General features: G+C 59.4%; 1 protein-coding gene across 5 annotated transcripts in view; it reads left to right on the top strand.

Moving 5' to 3' along the window:
- Positions 1 to 16,025, top strand: part of KCNH2 (potassium voltage-gated channel subfamily H member 2) — a 63,026-nt gene extending 47,001 nt beyond the window's left edge. For 4 of the 5 annotated variants that reach the window (XM_066237764.1, XM_066237762.1, XM_066237761.1 and 1 more), the window contains 13 exons: positions 2,232 to 2,396; positions 3,475 to 3,918; positions 4,463 to 4,674; positions 8,288 to 8,716; positions 9,230 to 9,617; positions 9,919 to 10,118; positions 10,556 to 10,808; positions 12,211 to 12,404; positions 12,691 to 12,790; positions 13,412 to 13,684; positions 13,774 to 13,960; positions 14,287 to 14,470; positions 15,727 to 16,025. In XM_066237764.1, coding sequence (XP_066093861.1) covers positions 2,232 to 2,396; positions 3,475 to 3,918; positions 4,463 to 4,674; positions 8,288 to 8,716; positions 9,230 to 9,617; positions 9,919 to 10,118; positions 10,556 to 10,808; positions 12,211 to 12,404; positions 12,691 to 12,790; positions 13,412 to 13,684; positions 13,774 to 13,960; positions 14,287 to 14,470; positions 15,727 to 15,876 — 3,179 coding nt within the window. In that variant the 3' untranslated portion in view covers positions 15,877 to 16,025. Of the gene's footprint in view, positions 1 to 2,231; positions 2,397 to 3,474; positions 3,919 to 4,462; positions 4,675 to 6,053; positions 6,453 to 8,287; positions 8,717 to 9,229; positions 9,618 to 9,918; positions 10,119 to 10,555; positions 10,809 to 12,210; positions 12,405 to 12,690; positions 12,791 to 13,411; positions 13,685 to 13,773; positions 13,961 to 14,286; positions 14,471 to 15,726 lie in introns of those variants that run through there. The other variant, XM_066237765.1, reaches the window with a different exon arrangement.
- The last annotated feature ends 1,575 nt before the right edge of the window (positions 16,026 to 17,600 follow it).

Here is a 17,600-nt window from a genome sequence, read left to right as displayed (position 1 = left end):
CTGCAGAGTGCAGCTCTGGCCTCTCTTGCCGAGAAGCCTGAATGGACTGGGCAGAGTGCTGAGGCCTCAAGGTCACAGTCTCCAGGCTGTCCCGAAAGGTCAGGCTCCTCTAGGTTCCATACTCTGGACTTCTTTCCTGGGACAGGTTTCTTGGTGAGGAATGGGGTTCAGGGCCCCAGTGGCGGGTGGCAGGATCTCCAGGTTTCCTGGTCTCTGGCTTCTCCTAGTCCCGACGACGGCCAGTCCCTATCCAGGCCGTTGCTGGCCATCACCATATTAGGACATAAACTCTAGGCGGGCTGTTTGGGTGCCAAACAGTCTCCAGCTGTGTCCCCCTGCAGCTCCCAACACCACTGTCACCCTGTCAGAGGCCAGAGATCAGGGGACAGGAGAGGCTGGCTGCTGGTGGAGGATCCAGACAGAACCCCCAGCTCAGGTTCTGAGGGCCCAGCCAGAAGGGTCTGAGATGTGGTGACAGGAAGGACCTCCGGGCGGGGGAGGGGACGGAGAATTCCTGGTGGCCCCTTCCCCGGTCCAGCCTTCCCACCCTCATCTCAGTGCCATCCTGTTTCAGTTGGTGTCAGAGGCTCTCCTTCCGCAAGATGAATTCCCCAGCTGTTAGGATGGCTGGTCTGCAGGAGTCAGGCCCTTCCCACCTGGTCTGTGCAGGCCATAGCTGCCACACTGCCAGAGGCCTGGTGACAGGCCTCAAGCGTCATCCAGAGCCCCTCTAGGTGGCTGGCCTCCCTCGACTCAGTTCGCTGCCACCCCTCCCTCTCCACTGTGCTTCATCCTTGCCCCCTCCCTCGCCATCAGCACTGCCCATCTCTAACCTCACCGGCCAGTGCTTGCTCCCTGCTGCATTGTTCTGGGTGGTGGCCAGTTAGGGCCCCTGCAGTTCAGAGAAGACAGCTGAGGCAAGAGACGAGACAAGGAAAGAAGTCTCTCTGCCCTGAGAGGAAAGGGAGAGGAGGGACAACCCTGGTGCCTGCAGGATCCACAGAGAGGGAGAGACGGGATGTTAACATGTGTGTCAGGGTCTTTTTCAGAAATCAGCAGAGAGGGGGAAGGGCTGTGTGCTGGACGGGGAGCAGAGGTGGGCATGGTCCATCTGGCCTGGTGCACTGGCCTCACCTTGGTTGCCAGGCAGAGAAAAGGAAGACGAGAGACAGAGGTGCATGAGCTAGGAGCAGTGCTTCACGACTCTTTGGGGAAGGATCACTTTTATTTCTGATACGTCACAAACCAGTACCTTTGTGAAATACAGCATCCCATGCTTTGATAGCATGGTGGTGTTGAATTGCAGTAAAGATTTTGAAATGCTTGCTCTCAACTTTGGAATGTATACTGTTGTGGACTGACACAGCAGCTGGGGACAAATGCAGAGAGAGCCAGGACGGGGACAAAGAGGAGAGGAGTCACGAACCTCTGTGTGTGTGTGTGTGTGTGTGTGTGTGTGTGTGTGTGTGGTGTTCAGTGCACACCAGGCATATGTTGACTGAATCCAACTTAGGAGAAAGGAACTATCATCCTCTCCATTTGGTAGATGAGGAAAGTCTACCAGGCACAGGAAAGTTGAATCATTTAAGCCAGCGGTTCTCAACCTTTCTAATGCCGTGACCCCGCAATACAGTTCCTCATGTTGCGGTGACCCCAAACCAAAAAATAATTTTGGTGGCTACTTCATAACTGTAATTTTGCTACAGTTATGATTTGGAATGTAAATACCTGATATGCATTATGTATTTTCTGATGGCTTTAGGCGACCCCGCTGGGGTCGCAACCGATAGGTTGAAAACCACTGATTTAAGCAGAATGATACACGGTGAAGTGGCAGAGATGGGATCTGAACCCAGGGACCCCGGGCCTAATGTCTGCATTACATTACACTACCACATCTGAGGGAAAGCAAGGACGAAATGAGAGATGAGAGGAAAAGGTGGCAGCAGGAAGGAACTTCCCCCAGAGGGAGAGAGAAGGAGAATGCACCCAGAGAGAGGGCCAGAGACACAAGACAAGCTGTCTAGTGGCCAGCTGGAGCCAGTGGGTTGAGGGCAGCAGCCTGGCAGGCATGGGGCTGGAGGAGGGGTAAGGCAGGAGCCCTCCTGCCCTCCCCTTCAGAGCTGTGCGTGGGGTTATAGGGGAGGCAGTAGTGGATGGGCCCCTTCAGGTTTCTGCTCTGCCCACCCAGGGGCCTTGGTGACACAGTGGCCATGTCCCCCACTCCGCAGGGAGCTGCTTCCTGTGCCTGGTGGACGTGGTGCCCGTGAAGAACGAGGACGGGGCTGTCATCATGTTCATCCTCAACTTTGAGGTGGTGATGGAGAAGGACTTGGTGGGGTCCCCGGCCCGTGACACCAACCACTGCGGCCCCTCCATCAGCTGGCTGGCCCCAGGTAAGCCTGCACTTGGGCTGGTGCAGGAATATGAGATCTCTCTTTTCTGAGGCCATGTGGCTACCCAATGTCATTGCCCTGCAGGAAGGAATATGTGTGTGGGACCCCTTCAGAGGCTACCGAACATGTGGCCCGGTCCCATCTGGTTCAAGGTGAACAGACAGAGATGGAGTGACAGATTGAGCCCAGAGTGTCGCAGGTCCTTGGGGAAGGATCACACCTGGTATCCTAGCTTTACCTGCTTGCATTTCCATCACAGCATCCTCTGGGAGTGGTCCTCTCCCCAGCCCCGGGGTTGGGGCAGTCACCCTTCCAGATGGCCCTGGCCACCTCGGAGTCAGCTGTCCCCTTTGCTCATTGGTCCCCTTTACTTGTCTCTCAGGGCCTCAAGTCTCTCTCTGGGAAACTTTTGCCCCTGGTCCTTGTTCCTGGCCTGGCCAGCTCCCTGCTGGGACCTGGGCTGATCGAGAAGAGGAGTTGAGGGGAATGCTCACCATGGTTGGAGGCATGGAGGCCTTACCTCATCCCTGTGATGCAGGCTCAGGCCCCTGTCCTCACTGACGATGGCCACTTTGGGTTTAACTCTAACCTGTCCTTTCGAGTCATGGCCAAAGAGCCTCACCTTGTGGTTTCTCAAGCTCTGGAGTGGCAATGTTGATAACGCTGGGGCCATCTGCAAGGCTGCAGCAGGGTATGGCAGGAAGGTGGGCCAGAGGACTGTGTGGCCTCCAGCAGGTCACACCGCTCATTCATGCCTGCTTTTTCTCACATCTATGATGTTGCCCACCAGCGCAGTTGTGAGTCGCCCATGGTTTGTGTAGAACCCACAGTATGGTATGTGGCTCAAGAAGTAGTAGTTTATTATTGTCAGAGCCTTAGATAAGATTGCTTTCTAGAATCTTTTTGAGACTTGAATTCTGTGCAGTGAAAGTCGGGAAGGAGGGTGCTGGCTGTGAGGCCTCGGCTCCCCCACCATCCTCGGCTAGGTGGCGGGGGCTCCAGCGCCTGGGCCTGCCCACTTTGGGCTGCTCGGGGGACCCCCACGGCCACACAACTCACAGCTCCCCTCGCCCCACAGGTCGCGCGAAGACCTTCCGCCTGAAGCTACCCGCGATGCTGGCTTTGACTGCGCGGGAGTCGTCGGTGCGGCCTGGCGGCGCTGACAGCACGGGTGCCCCGGGGACCGTGGTGGTGGATGTGGACCTGACGCCCATGGCGCCCAGCAGCGAGTCGCTGGCCCTGGATGAGGTGACGGCCATGGACAACCACGTGGCGGGGCTGGGACAGGCGGAGGAGCGGTGTGCGCCGGTGGGCCCCAGCTCCCTACCCACCTGCACTGCGGGCCCAAACCCGTTGCCCCATGCGCACAGCCTCAACCCGGACGCCTCGGGCTCCAGCTGCAGCCTGGCCCGGACTCGCTCCAGAGAGAGCTGCGCCAGCGTGCGCCGCGCCTCGTCCGCTGACGACATTGAGGCCATGCGCGCTGGTGCGCTGCCCCAGCCCCCGCACCACGCCAGCACCGGTGAGGGCGCCCTTCCCCATGCGCCGGCCTGCGTTTCCTTCCTCTCTGCCCTGTCCTGGGTGCCTGCAAGATGGAAATCCCATTAAGCATTTATTTAATCCCACTAAGTGGCCTTTTACTCCATTAAATGTTCATTCATCCCGTTACATTCTTGCCTCTCCAAGCCTTGGCCGGCCCATGGAGCTGGCTCCCCCACGGTGTTCTGGAGCAGGAATGGCAAGGTCCCTGACCCCACCTGGCCCTCTGGCTGGGCCTCAGTGTCCTTGAACAGACTCTTAAGGGGGCTTTTCCTTTTCTGCTGTTCCATGGTGTGCTTCCATCAGGAGGGGGATGAGTCAGGCCTTGTTTCTCAGCAACTTTGCCCCTGTCTCCTGAGCTCAGTTTGATGACACATTGAGCCCAACGGCCTGGCTCCTGTGAGGCCTAGTCTCCACCTGTTTTATGTCAGCCCCTGCCTGCTGCCCTGACCACGCTATTCCCCTCACCCCCAGGGGCGAGGCGCCCCCTGCCTGCTGCCCTGACCCTGCTTTCCTCCCCACCCTAGGGGCTATGCACCCCCTGCGCAGCGGCCTGCTTAATTCCACATCAGATTCGGACCTCGTGCGCTACCGCACCATTAGCAAGATTCCCCAAATCACCCTCAACTTTGTGGACCTCAAGGGCGACCCCTTCCTGGCTTCACCCACCAGTGACCGGGAGATTATAGCACCCAAGATAAAGGAACGGACCCACAATGTCACTGAGAAGGTCACCCAGGTAGGTGCCTAGTCCCTGGCTTTCCCCTCAGCTTGGAGGAACTGGCAAGGGTGTGTTGTGAGTAGGGGAGTTCAGTCAGTGAAGGCCTCTTGAAGGTGGGCAGAGCTGCTGGCCAGGGTGGGGCTGGGGGTTTTAGAATTGGGGTGAAGGGACAGTCTGGGAGGTCCTGGAGAAAGGGAGACCGGAGGGCAGGCAGCCTTGGGACAGGGTGGATACAGAAAGCAGGCTGATGGGGCACAGGGCGGAGAGTGCAGTCAAGGTGGGCCCCTGAGAGGGCCAGAGTGGACAGGAGAAGACAGCCACGGAGAAGTGACACGGTCTGCTCTGAGGGTGTGATGTAGAAAGTACTGGAGGGTAACCCATAGGAGGCCTTGAATTCGAAGGGGCCACGGAGGTTAAGGTTTAGGGGTCCTGATTTTTCTCAGCCAGGAAGAGCCTGATGCTAGGGCCAGGGTGGCCTGGAAGCGCCCGCTTCTGGTCCCTAGCCACTTCAGGAAGGGAGGGTATGGTGATGGGGGCACAGAGGTGGAGGGGTCCAGTCTCTGAATCCTGGGTACCAGCCTCTGGGGGCAATGCCCAGCACTGCCCTGTGGCGGCACCAGCCTTGTCTCCTGCCCCCTCCTGGCAGTAAGATTGCCTGAAAACCCCCCACTGCCCATCCTATCTCCTTCCTCAAGTCCTGGCAGAGGGTGGGAAGCCTGGATGGTGGGGACTCCTGTCCCTTGCCTGCCATACCTCAGTCCCTGTTGCCGCCTCCTACCCCTTCCACGGCAACTCTCCCAGTTAGCCCACGTGAGCGTGAGTGAGCCACCAGCCAGGCCTCCTCAGCCCTCCTCCTGGCCCTGCTCCCATCTTCTCTGGCTCTCTGGGTCCCTGCCAGGTGTCCAGCCCCTTGGTCTTGAGTCCAGAATGTTCCCCCACACCCCAGGCCCCATATCTGGCTGCTTACCCATCTCCGCTCTGGCCCCTGGCTCTGTTGTTCCCACCTGGAGCCTGGGCGTCTGCCCTGTTCCTATGCCCGCAGCGGGTGCTTCTATATGTTTGTGGTCCGTGCACATGTGCGTCCGTGTCAGTGCGTGCGTGTGTTCCTGGCTCTGCTAGTCCCCAGGCAGTCTCTCCATCTCTGGGTGTCTGTCTGACTCTGGCTGGCTGGGCACTGGCCTGGCTGGGCGGGGGTGTTTGGGAGACTATTAATCTGCGGTGACAGGCCTGGCTGCTGGGGGGAGGGGGAGGTGTACGGGCTGCAGGAGCGGCTGCAGCAGGAGCCCAGAGCGGCTGCGGGGGAGGGGGCCGCTGGCCAGGCTGGCGGGGTAGGGGTGGGGACCTGGGAGGAGGAGGGGCGGGCCGGAGCAGCCGAGGTTCCTACCGCGGCGCCGCTGCTGCTGGGCTGGCAGAGGGCAGAGCACAGCACCCTGGCAGCGGGAGCCTGGACCAGGGGGCCATGGGTAGCCTGAGCCAGGCAGGCTGCTGTCCACGCTCACTGCCAGGGTGACCCCAGCCCTGGGGCTCAGCCCCCCGCGACCCTGGCTTCATGCCAGAGGCTGCCTTGGGAGCCAGGCTGCCAGTTTCTGGGGCACAGCCTGGGCTGGGGCTGCTGCTGGGACGCAGGTGAGGTGCTGGCCGGGCTTTCGAGCCCCAGGTCAGGCAGGCTTGGGGGAGCCAAGTCCTCCATGGCGGCCCCTGCCAGAAAGGCCAGTGGGACAGGGGCTCTGCAACCCAGAACCCAGAAAGGCCGGGTAAGGCGGGCCGTGCGCATCTCCAGCCTGGTGGCCCAGGAGGTAGGTGACCCCCCCCCCCCCAGCCCCTTTCTCTTCCTGCGGACTGGGCCACTGATTTGGGATGCAGCCCAGAGGAACCTCTGGCTCCAGACTGGAGAGGGCTTCCGGGAAGCAGGAGGGTTTGGGGAGCTAGAGGGTCTGCAGCCTTGCTCAGTTCGCTCTTCCCCAGGCCCGCTGGGACTGGGCCGGCAGTGTTTTCTTGCCAGGACTTCCATCTCCCGCGACTCCCGTGGCCCACAGTCTTCTAACTCAAAACGCTAGGAGAGGAGTGGAGTAGGAATGACATGGGTGCCCAGAGAGGATGGCGGGAGGTGGGAGGAGGAGAGAGGAGCGTGATCCCCCCCCCAGGGGGGCAGTGGCCAGGCCTGGTCTGGAAGCCCTGGGGCTTCACTGCTTCTGTTGTCCACGTGCTGGAGGGCGGACCCCTGGTGGCTGAGGAAGGCATGAGCTGCTTCAGGGATCCAGGTTTCAAGGCTGGCGTCTGAAGAGAGTGGGGTTAGAGACCGCTGGATGGTGGTGTGGGCAGCTGAGCTGAGGCACTTGACTCACCTCCTCGGGGACAGCCCCAGGTCGGAGAGCCTCGAGGAAGGGTGGGGGGCAGGTGGCAGAGGGGCTGCTGGAGGTTGGAAGTAGCTCCAGGGCAAGTCTGAGACCCCCTCCCCCTTCCTGCTGCTACCACCACCTGTACCTGAGCTCTCTGCCTGGGCTCACATGCCCCTCCCTGCCAGGGGACAGGTACAGTGAGGACCCTTCCCACCCATAGGTGAGGGCTAATGATCTGGCTTATGTGAGCTGCAGTATTCTGTGGGACAACAGGTCGAGAGAGTTCGCACCCCTGGTCCAAGGCCATATAGTAAGCTGAGGGGTATGGAGCTGGGCCTGGCTCCTTTGAGGTGAATCTGAAGGTTCAGGTCTTGGTCTTAGGCTTGCTGTGTGTGTGTGTGTGTGTGTGTGTGCATGCACATGCGCATACATTGTGGCAATGCTAGTTATGCTGTGGGCAGACTCAGGTGTGGGCAGACTCAGTGTGGGCAGACTCAGTGTGGGCAGACTCAGGGGCTGGGTCACTATTATCAGATGTGCTTCAGCCTCTCAGGCACTGGGAGGAGATGCATCTAGGGGCAGTTACTTTATTTTGTCCCCTTGTCTGCAGGGGCCCTGGTCAGTTCATTTTCCTCAATCCCCACTTGACCCCTGAAAGGCCACTGCCCTGTGCTCTCTGCCTTAAGGAGCAGGCAGCTTGCACTAAAGGCAGGGCACAGTGGGGGCCTGAAGCCCCAAGCTCCCTCCCCTGTCCTAGGCCCCACTGCTCCCTGTACCTATCATGTGCCTTTGGAGCCCCCATGGCCAGCCCAGGGTGGACAAATCCCTAACTATGTCCTATCTGAACTTCCAGTTACTTCTTCTAAGGTGATGTTCTCCAAACAGTCCATCTGGGGAGGGTGGGTCCTGGGGATCACCAGCTAGAATGTGAGTGGGACTCTTTGAGGTTCTACCCATCACGGCCCTTTTCAGCCCAGAGGCCTGAGGATGTGAGGCCCTGGCAGTCAGTGCTGTAGGGTCAGGATGGGCCAGGCCAGAGCACTTGTGGAAGGGGCTCTTTGGTTGAGTCAGAAGTCTGTGAGAGAGGATTCTCAGGGGCAGAGGGAGTCCCGAGAGAGACAGACAGAGGCCTCTGGGACAGTGGGCAGCTGGCCTCAGCTCTCCATGTTTGGCACGGAGAGAAAGAGGCGTGTCTGCTGCCACCTGGTCTGGAAGGCAAGCCTGTCTCTGCCCAGCTATTGCGGGGCAAGATGGGAAGGTGAGCTTCACCGCCATCCTCCCTCCCCATCCAGGTCCTATCCCTAGGCGCGGATGTGCTGCCGGAGTACAAGCTGCAGGCGCCACGCATCCACCGCTGGACCATCCTGCACTATAGCCCCTTCAAGGCCGTGTGGGACTGGCTCATCCTGCTGCTGGTCATCTACACGGCCGTCTTCACGCCCTACTCGGCCGCCTTCCTGCTCAAGGAGACAGAGGAGGGCCCCGTGGCCCCTGACTGTGGCTACGCCTGCCAGCCCCTGGCTGTGGTGGACCTCATTGTGGACATCATGTTCATCGTGGACATCCTCATCAACTTCCGCACCACCTATGTCAACGCCAATGAAGAGGTGGTCAGCCACCCTGGCCGCATCGCTGTCCATTACTTCAAGGGTTGGTTCCTCATCGACATGGTGGCTGCCATCCCCTTTGACCTGCTCATCTTTGGCTCTGGCTCGGAGGAGGTGGGTTGGTAGGGAGACCAACGAAGGGGAAGGGAGCAGAGGCCTGGAGGGCGCAGGGGAAGGGTGAGGAGGTGGTGGAGCAAAAGAGGTAGCTGGAGAAATAGGGCTGCAGTCCCCCGTCTACCCCAGCCACCCATTGGGTGCAGAGAGATCCAGAAGGGCTGCTTTTTTCTCCTTAGTCTAGCCAAAGAGGCCACTGTCTTCTAATTCACCTAAAGGTGACTTGGAAGCTATGGGACCTCTGGCCAGGCACGTTAGGGTGGGTGTTGCACCTTCCCGAGTCCCGGTTTCTTCGTTCTCACTATGGAGTCAGGCACCCTTTGTCACAAAGCTAGCGCAGAAATGAACCGGACTCTGGGCTGATCTCAACGGGTGGGAGGCGCTTTAGTCATTAAGAGGAGGTTCTGGAAGGAAGTCTTTGGGGACCTTTCCTTCAATGCCCACCTGCCACCCCCTAGCTTCAATGCTTCCATTTTTCAATTGCTCCACATGGAATGTCTCCTTCCGCCCCAGCTGATAGGGCTGCTGAAGACGGCGCGGCTGCTGCGGCTGGTGCGTGTGGCGCGGAAGCTGGACCGCTACTCGGAATACGGGGCGGCGGTGCTCTTCCTGCTCATGTGCACCTTTGCTCTCATCGCGCACTGGCTGGCCTGCATCTGGTACGCCATCGGCAACATGGAGCAGCCCAACATGGACTCCCGCATCGGTTGGCTGCACAACCTGGGTGACCAGATCGGCAAGCCCTACAACAGCAGTGGCCTGGGCGGCCCCTCCATCAAGGACAAGTACGTCACGGCCCTCTACTTCACCTTTAGTAGCCTCACCAGCGTGGGCTTTGGCAACGTGTCCCCCAACACCAACTCAGAGAAGATCTTCTCTATCTGCGTCATGCTCATTGGCTGTGAGTACTCGCTGGGTGTGGGCGGGGGCCCTCGGAAGAATCCCAGGTGGAGGAGAGGGTGGATGCTAGAGGGGCCAAGGGGGCTCCCCAGGACTTTGACTCCAGGACCAGCATCATGGCTTGTTTGGGACACCCAGGGTAAGGGCACACACAGGCAGAGCCCAGGGGTGTGTCTGCCTGGGCTTCTGTGTTTGGGACTCCTGTATTTGTACTCACAGAGATGTGACTGCTTGTGTCCTTGACTGGCACAGGGGTGGGCGGGTCCCTTGGATGCTGACGTCCCCACTCACCCCGCCCCCAGCCCTCATGTACGCCAGCATCTTCGGCAATGTGTCGGCCATCATCCAGCGGCTATACTCGGGTACGGCCCGCTACCACACGCAGATGCTCCGGGTGCGGGAGTTCATCCGCTTCCACCAGATCCCCAACCCGCTGCGCCAGCGCCTTGAGGAGTACTTCCAGCACGCCTGGTCCTACACCAATGGCATTGACATGAATGCAGTGAGGACCCACCCCCACCCCCCACCCCGTGGCAATAGGAACGCCTCGAGATGCAGCGAACACATCTCACTCTATAGTTCATTTGGTCACAGTCAGTGCTTAGAAAGACACTGAGAGGCATGTCTCTTGCCCTTGGAACTCATTTCCTGGGAGAGCTTTCACTTTGGGGCAGGCGGGGACCAGGTTCTTGCAGGTCACAATGATGGTTCATCCTTACAACAGTCTCGCCAGGAACTGGTCTCCACACCTTACACATAAGCAGATGGGGGCCTAGGGCCCTGAGGCGGGATCCCCAAGGGTGCCCAGCTAAAGGGGTGGAGCTGGAATGGACACCCAGGTCCTTTCCCCGAACTGGACCCTGATGCTCCTTGCTGGATCTCTGGGTGGGGGTTGGGTGGGGTCTGAGGAGGGGTATGCTGAGCCAGCCCTGCCCCCAGGTGCTGAAGGGCTTCCCGGAGTGCCTGCAGGCCGATATCTGCCTGCACCTGAACCGCTCCTTGCTGCAGCACTGCAAGCCCTTCCGAGGGGCCACCAAGGGCTGCCTGCGGGCCCTGGCCATGAAATTCAAAACGACACATGCACCACCGGGGGACACGCTGGTGCACGCCGGGGACCTGCTCACTGCCCTCTATTTCATCTCCCGTGGCTCCATTGAGATCCTGCGTGGTGACATCGTCGTGGCCATCCTGGGTATGGTAGGGACGGCGGGGTGGGGGTGTGCTGGGCTGGAAGACCCACTGAGAGGGCCTAGAGCGGTCCGAGGCCTTTGAGGACACAGTTGTGGGGATCCATGGACCAGAGGACTGCTTACAACAGGGGTCCCCAAACTATGGCCCGCGGGCTGCATGCAGCCCCCTGAGGCCATTTATCCAGCCCCTGCCACACTTCCGGAAGGGGCACCTCTTTCATTGGTGGTCAGTGAGAGGAGCATAGTTCCCATCGAAATACTGGTCAGTTTGTTGATTTAAATTTACTTGTTCTTTATTTTAAATATTGTATTTGTTCCTGTTTTTTTTTTGTTTGTTTTTTTTTTTTACTTTAAAATAAGATATGTGTAGTGTGCATAGAGATTTGTTCATAGTTTTTTTTATAGTCCGGCCCTCCAATGGTCTGAGGGACAGTGAACTGGCCCCCTGTGTAAAAAGTTTGGGGACCCCTGGCTTACAAGGACCTGGGGCTCCTTTAATTTGCCTGAGCTCAGGCCCAAGGGGGCAGTGGAGAGGAACCCTTCCCAGATTCGGGTTCCCTGCAGGGTCTCCCCATAGGCAGCAGTGCCCTGCGTGAAGCAGCAATCCTCTGGGGGGGGGGGGTTGAGGGAGGTTATGCATCTGATTTTACTAAGGAAACTTATTAAGTTCCCTGCAGCCTTATGTGATACAACCAAGCCCAGCCCACACCAACTGCAAAGCAAAGGGGGTCCTGCCCTTCTTCCCTTCTTGCCCCTTCCTTCCCACCCTACCTGTGTGCCTGGGCAGGCGTGCCTGGGCAGGGGCTCTGCTGCCCTCTGCCTGTTTTTCCCTTGTCATGGTGGGTCATTTTAGATTTTTAGTTCTCCATTCACAAACACTTCCCAAACCATTTTTCTTCTATAGAACACTCAGTCTTACTAGGTGCTTTTTGCTGTGTGCAGTGCTAACCTATGCTGCTGGCCTCTTTTCTTTCAGTAAACAAAATGTTGGTCTTGAGTCCCTTCTGTGTTCTGATCTGTAGTTTGAAAAACGCTGTTATGAGGGTACAATGATGGAGGGGGGATGTTAGGGATAGAAGTTCCGGGAGTGGGGCTGGGGAAAAGTGGAGTTAGACTCTAAGGAAGCCTGGACCATGGGCAGAGCCGGGCAATTGGGCTGGTCCTGGCAGCTCGTTCTAGTTACCGGGAGGCAGGAAGAGCCAAGGTTCCTGCACTTACTCCTCAGGTGGCCCACAGTGGACATCCTGCCTTTGGGAACTGAGGGAGGTTGGGGCTGGCTTGTGTGTCTCCAGTTCTATGGCTGAGGGCTTGGTGTTGGGAACGGGTGTGAATTCGGAAGATAGGTGCCTGTTGCCCTTGCTGCTGCTGCTGCAGGGACTGAGCCTCGCTCTCTGTGGCCTCCAGGGAAGAATGACATTTTTGGAGAGCCTCTGAACCTTTATGCGCGGCCTGGCAAGTCCAACGGGGATGTGCGGGCCCTCACCTATTGCGATCTGCACAAGATCCATCGAGATGACCTGCTGGAGGTGCTGGACATGTACCCGGAGTTCTCTGACCACTTCTGGTCCAGCCTGGAGATTACTTTCAACCTGCGAGACGTGAGTGGGCTGTCCCCACTGGCTACGCCCTGGGTGGCCTCCCTTCACCTGTGTGTGAACCTCCCCTGGGCCTGCTTCCCTGCTTGTCAAATGGTTTAGAGTTAGAAGGGGATGTGAGCATTCTGGCCTCAGCCCCTGTTCTGGGGGCAGAGGTGCCGCCGTGCGTGCGGGGAGCTTCCTTAGAGGGGCACTCTCCCCCCCACCGGCTCAGTTAATGAGGGCATTTGAGCCTGACCCAGGCAGGGCGGGTGGCGCGGAAGGGCCCTGACGCCTCCCTTGGTTCCAGACCAACATGATCCCCGGCTCTCCCGGCAGCGCGGAGTTGGAGGGCGGCTTCAGCAGGCAACGCAAGCGCAAACTGTCCTTCCGCAGGCGCACTGACAAGGGTGAGGCGGAGAGGCGGGGGCGGGACGGAGAGGCGGGGGCGGGACGGGGGCGGGGCTGGGGCGGGGCGGAGCTTGGGGTCCAGCTGTGTTCGCTGTATAGGGGCCCCACAGACATTCCTGCCCTGCCCCCTGCCACTGTTCCCCAGTCCTCACCCCAACTGTCCAAACGCAGCCTGTCTTTTCAGGCCCACTTGGACTGTCACCTCCTCCAGGAAGCCTTCTTCTGCCGTCCATGGCAAGAGGGCATGCCTGACCTTCTTTGGTCCTCCCCGGGGCTGGCTGGTGTCTGGGTGGGTTCTGCCTTGAACCGATGAAGGGAGAAGGGACAGAACAAAGGGAACAAGGGTGCCAGGACCAAGGCTGAGGGCCCAGGGACCCAGAGAGCCCTGCCCAGCAGTGTCACTATCCGTGCTTGGGTGCTTGGGCAGCCAGCGGTCAGAGGAAGATGACCTGGTCTTGCCTAGAGTTCCTTGTCTGCTTAGAGAAGGGGGAGAGAAGACACACAGGGTGTCCTACCACAGCCCCTTGCAGGCCTGCACTCTGGTCCCCTCTGTTCCCCTCTGCCCTGATGATCAATCATGCATCCTGCCCTCTCTGAGGCCCTTTCTCTGTTTCCTACAGACCCGGAACAGCCAGGGGAGGTGTCGTCCTTGGGGCCTAGCCGGGCGGGGGCAGGACCCAGTGGCCGGGGCCAGCCAGGTGGGCCATGGGGGGACAGCCTATCCAGTGGCCCCTCCAGCCCAGATAGCAGTGATGATGAGGGCCCAGGCCACAGCTCCAGCCCCCTTGGCCTGGTGCCCTTCTCCAGCCCCAGGCCCCCCAGAGAGCCGCCCAGTGGGGAGCCCCTGGCCGAGGACTGTGAAAAGAGCAGCGACACTTGTAACCCACTGTCAGGTAGGGCAAGGGCCATGGGGGGTGGGGCTGTGTGTGTGTGGCAGGGGGCATCTGCTCTGGTCCGCCCTCACTCTGCTCTCTGGCTCCAGGCGCCTTCTCAGGAGTGTCCAACATCTTCAGCTTCTGGGGGGACAGTCGGGGCCACCAGTACCAGGAGCTGCCTCGATGCCCCGCCCCTGCTCCCAGCCTCCTCAACATCCCTCTTTCCAGCCCTAGTCGGGGGTCCCGAGGAGATGTGGAGAGTAGGCTGAATGCCCTGCAGAGGCAGCTCAACAGGTGAGGGTGGCTGTGGGGGTCCAGTCACACCCAGAGCTGGGTGTGTCCGCTGTGTGTGTGTGGGTGGGTGTAGGGAGGTTTGTGGGTTGTGCTGGGCAGGATATTGCAGTGTGATCTCTGGGTTCCTGGCAGTATTGTGCAGAGAATGGAGAGAGTGCTCCACCAGTGGACGCCTTCTACCCAGAGCTGAGCCAGGGGCTGCCACACCCGGGATGAAGCGTGGGCCTGGGGTTGACCAGCTGGCTTATCCATTGAATGTCCCCAAGTCAATGACTGGTGTCACCACTTCCCCAAGCCCCAGAGCACCTTCCTCCTTCTTGCCCCAGGCTGGAGACCCGGCTCAGCGCAGACATGGCCGCCATCCTGCAGCTGCTTCAAAGGCAGATGACGCTGGTGCCACCTGCCTACAGCGCTGTGACCACCCCGGGCCCGGGCCCTGCCTCGGCCTCTGTCTGCCCTCTGCTGCCTGTCAGCCCCGTCCCCCCCCTCACCCTGGACTCGCTTTCTCAGGTACGCTCCAAAAGCCCCTTCCTGCCTGACCCCTTGGGCCCAGCTTTGCTGAGCCAGCTCTGTTGAAACCTGCTTCGTGGCCCCTTCTGCTTGGCCCAGGGCCCCTGCCTCCTACCAAACTGTGTTCCTGCAGGAAGGCCACTGCAGGAGCTGAGGGCACAGAGCAAGGCAGGAGAGCCCCCCAACCAAAGCCCCCAGACAGCTAAGCAGAGGCACCAGCAGGCTGAGTGGCATGGATACCCCTGTGTCACCTGGACAGCTGGCTCTGTGCATGGTGCTTGTGTTGTGACCATGAGTGGTCTGCAAGGAGGAAGGACTGGTTGAGTCTGAGGCCTGGTAATTGGTGCTTTGAGCCAGTGAGCACTTGGGACAGGATCCTAGGTATGAGCAGCACCCCCAGATCTGACTATGGCCATACAATGGCTGTCATGCTGGCTGGCTAACCAGCAGGGCTGTCGTGAGAGCTTTGGCTAATTCCTGTAGCTCTTCTGGCCTACATTTTTCCCCTCTGGCCCTTTGTCCTCTTTAGAGCAGCCTCCTGACTGGATAGCAGTGTCTGGGCTCTGAGAAGGGGCTCCCCTGGCTCCCAGAGGCAGCCTGGGATCAACCCCTCCTTCCTCTGGCATTTGCTCCCCCTCCCATGTGCTGCCTGCTCCTGTTTGCAGACACAGGGCCCACGTCAGCCAATGTGCCAGCCTCCCTTCACAGCCACCCCTGCAGTCCTGGCAGCAGACGCATCCACACCCGCGAGCCCCCTCCGCCGCCCTGGCGTGCTCCCTGGCCTTCCCCAGCCTGGCTGCTAGCCTGCCTCTGCATTTGGTCCCCCTGTTCTTTCTAGACTGGAGGAAGGAACCTTGTTTCTCTTTCTGTCTCGGCTTCTGACCCAGCTCCAGGCCCCTTATTCTGGGTTGGTTGGGATTCAGCAGCCATGCTCCCTGGGAAGGAAGTGACCGTGGCCTTGTGCCGTCCCCATTAGGGGAAGCTCCCACAGCTCCCAGCTGCCCAGTGTGGCTCTTGCCCACGAATAGGGCATCTCTCTATTTCCATCCTCTGCGCCTCCCCTGTGGTCCCTGTCCTGCTCTGTCTGCCTTGGCCCTTCAACTTGTCCTCTCCAGCCCCTTTATATCCCCCTGTCCTCTGTCCCTGGATTCTCCTGACCCTCTCTGAACTCTGACCCTTCTTTCTATCCACTTGACTGCCCCTCTGTCCCTTCCCTCCAAGGGCTCCTTGCCTCTCACACTTTTTGTTCTTTGCAGGTTTCCCAGTTCATGGTCTGTGAGGAGCTCCCCTTGGGGGCCCCGGAGCTCCCCCAAGATGGCCCTACTCGACGCCTCTCCCTGCCGGGCCAGCTGGGCGCCCTCACCTCCCAACCCCTGCACAGACATGGCTCAGACCCAGGCAGTTAGTGGGGTGGGTGGCCCAGAGTGGACACGTGGCTCATCCAGGGCTCAGTGCACTGCCTGGGCCCCTCCCCTTGGAGGCCCTGCCCGGGAGGCCCTGGGCACGAAGGGGAAAGGAAGTCGAAGGCACAGCCCCTCCACAGCCCTTGGGACCATCTCCTCCTGCCGTCCCCAGGGCCCCAGTGGGAGGGGCAAGGGCAGGGCCGGGCAGTGGATGGGGATCTGTGGTCCCCCCCACTGTCCTGGGGCAGTAGCTGGTCTAACTGCCTGGAGGCACCCGGCCCTGGGCCTTAGGCACCTCAAGGACTTTTCTGCTATTTACTGCTCTTATTGTTAAGGATAATAATTAAGGATCATATGAATAATTAATGAAGATGCTGATGACTATGAATAATAAATAATTATCCTGAGTAGATTCCAGTGGTGCTGGGAGGGTGTGGCATTGGCATGCTGTATCCTGTGTTCACACTCGGGTGTGTGTGTGTGGGTGTATGTGTGTGCATGCGCACTTTTCTCTGCAGGAATCCATGACCAGGCTGGCAGGGACTGCCTCCATGTCTGAGTGTGGGGTGTCTGCGGTGTGGTGAAGGGAGCTTCCTGAGGGCTGGCCCAGGTCAACATCAGGGCTTCTTCCGTCTGTGGCAAAGGACAGCAAATAACCACCTGGAATGTTTTGGAGGGAGAAGCAGTCCTCATGGGATACAAGCCTGTGTCCAGCCCCTCCGGGCCATGTTGCTTTGCCAGCTGGGACTGGCTCCCAAAGCTGGCCCCACGCTGGTCACTAATGCGGCCATGCTGCTGTCCCTACACAGTTCATGAACCCGGCCCACACTGACTATAACCTGCAGCTATATCTGGCCTAAGTCCTTGGCCCTTATCCCCAAACCCCTAACTTGGTCTTATCTTGATTTGAACTCCAACTTGCACAAATCCTATATAATTGGGCCCTGACACTGACCCAGCTCTGGGCACACTGATTTTCCGAGCCCTGACCAGAGGTACCCTGGCATCTGGCTGCAGATGGGCCTCACCTTGGTCACCTGTGACCCTTGACCACAGAGGAGCTGCCTAAAGAGGGTGGCTCCTTCTCATTATTGGGGTAACAAGTCAGAGCAGACTTTGTGGGGCCAGTGAAGGGTGGGGCCCTCCTGTGTGTATCCAGGTGTGCATGGGCTTCTGGTCATGCCAGGACAGCCAGCCTCCCCAAGGAGCACATGCAGTGTCCGTGGCAAGCAGGGCAGCTGCAGGCCAGCAGGAGGAGTGGACAGTCAGTGGCCAGCTCTGCTGGGGGCGAGAGGGCTGCCAGACCCCCCCTCCCCAGTCTCACAACCCCTGACACAATGAGATGAGTTTGTTAACTTCACTTTAAAGTCAAGCTGGCTGTCCTCACTACCTGTAATGGGGCGGGGCTGGGAAGAGAGCCAGGTCTCTGAGAAGGCTGCAGGGGTCTTCCCTGGACCCAGGGCAGGGAGGAGAGAGGGGATGAGTTGAGAGTTCTGCCAAACCAAGAGGGCTGGGGGTGGGGGGTGGAGGCTGGAGGGGCTGTCAGGCAAGAAAAGAGCTCCATGGGGGTGGCTAGCATTCTGGCTAGGACATGGTCCGTCAGGGATGGGGGACCGGAACCAAAGGGACAGGGCCAGGTGGCCTCCCCCACCTCTACCTGTGCACCGAGCACCCATGAGATGTGTGAGGCCTGAGCTGTGTGCTCCGGCCTCATGACTCAGCCACCG

This window comes from Saccopteryx bilineata, chromosome 6 (assembly GCF_036850765.1).
Source record: "Saccopteryx bilineata isolate mSacBil1 chromosome 6, mSacBil1_pri_phased_curated, whole genome shotgun sequence".
Taxonomy (NCBI): Eukaryota; Metazoa; Chordata; class Mammalia; order Chiroptera; family Emballonuridae; genus Saccopteryx; species Saccopteryx bilineata.
The sequence above is the reverse complement of the archived record's forward strand: the minus strand, read 5'-3'. Positions and strand labels throughout refer to the sequence as shown.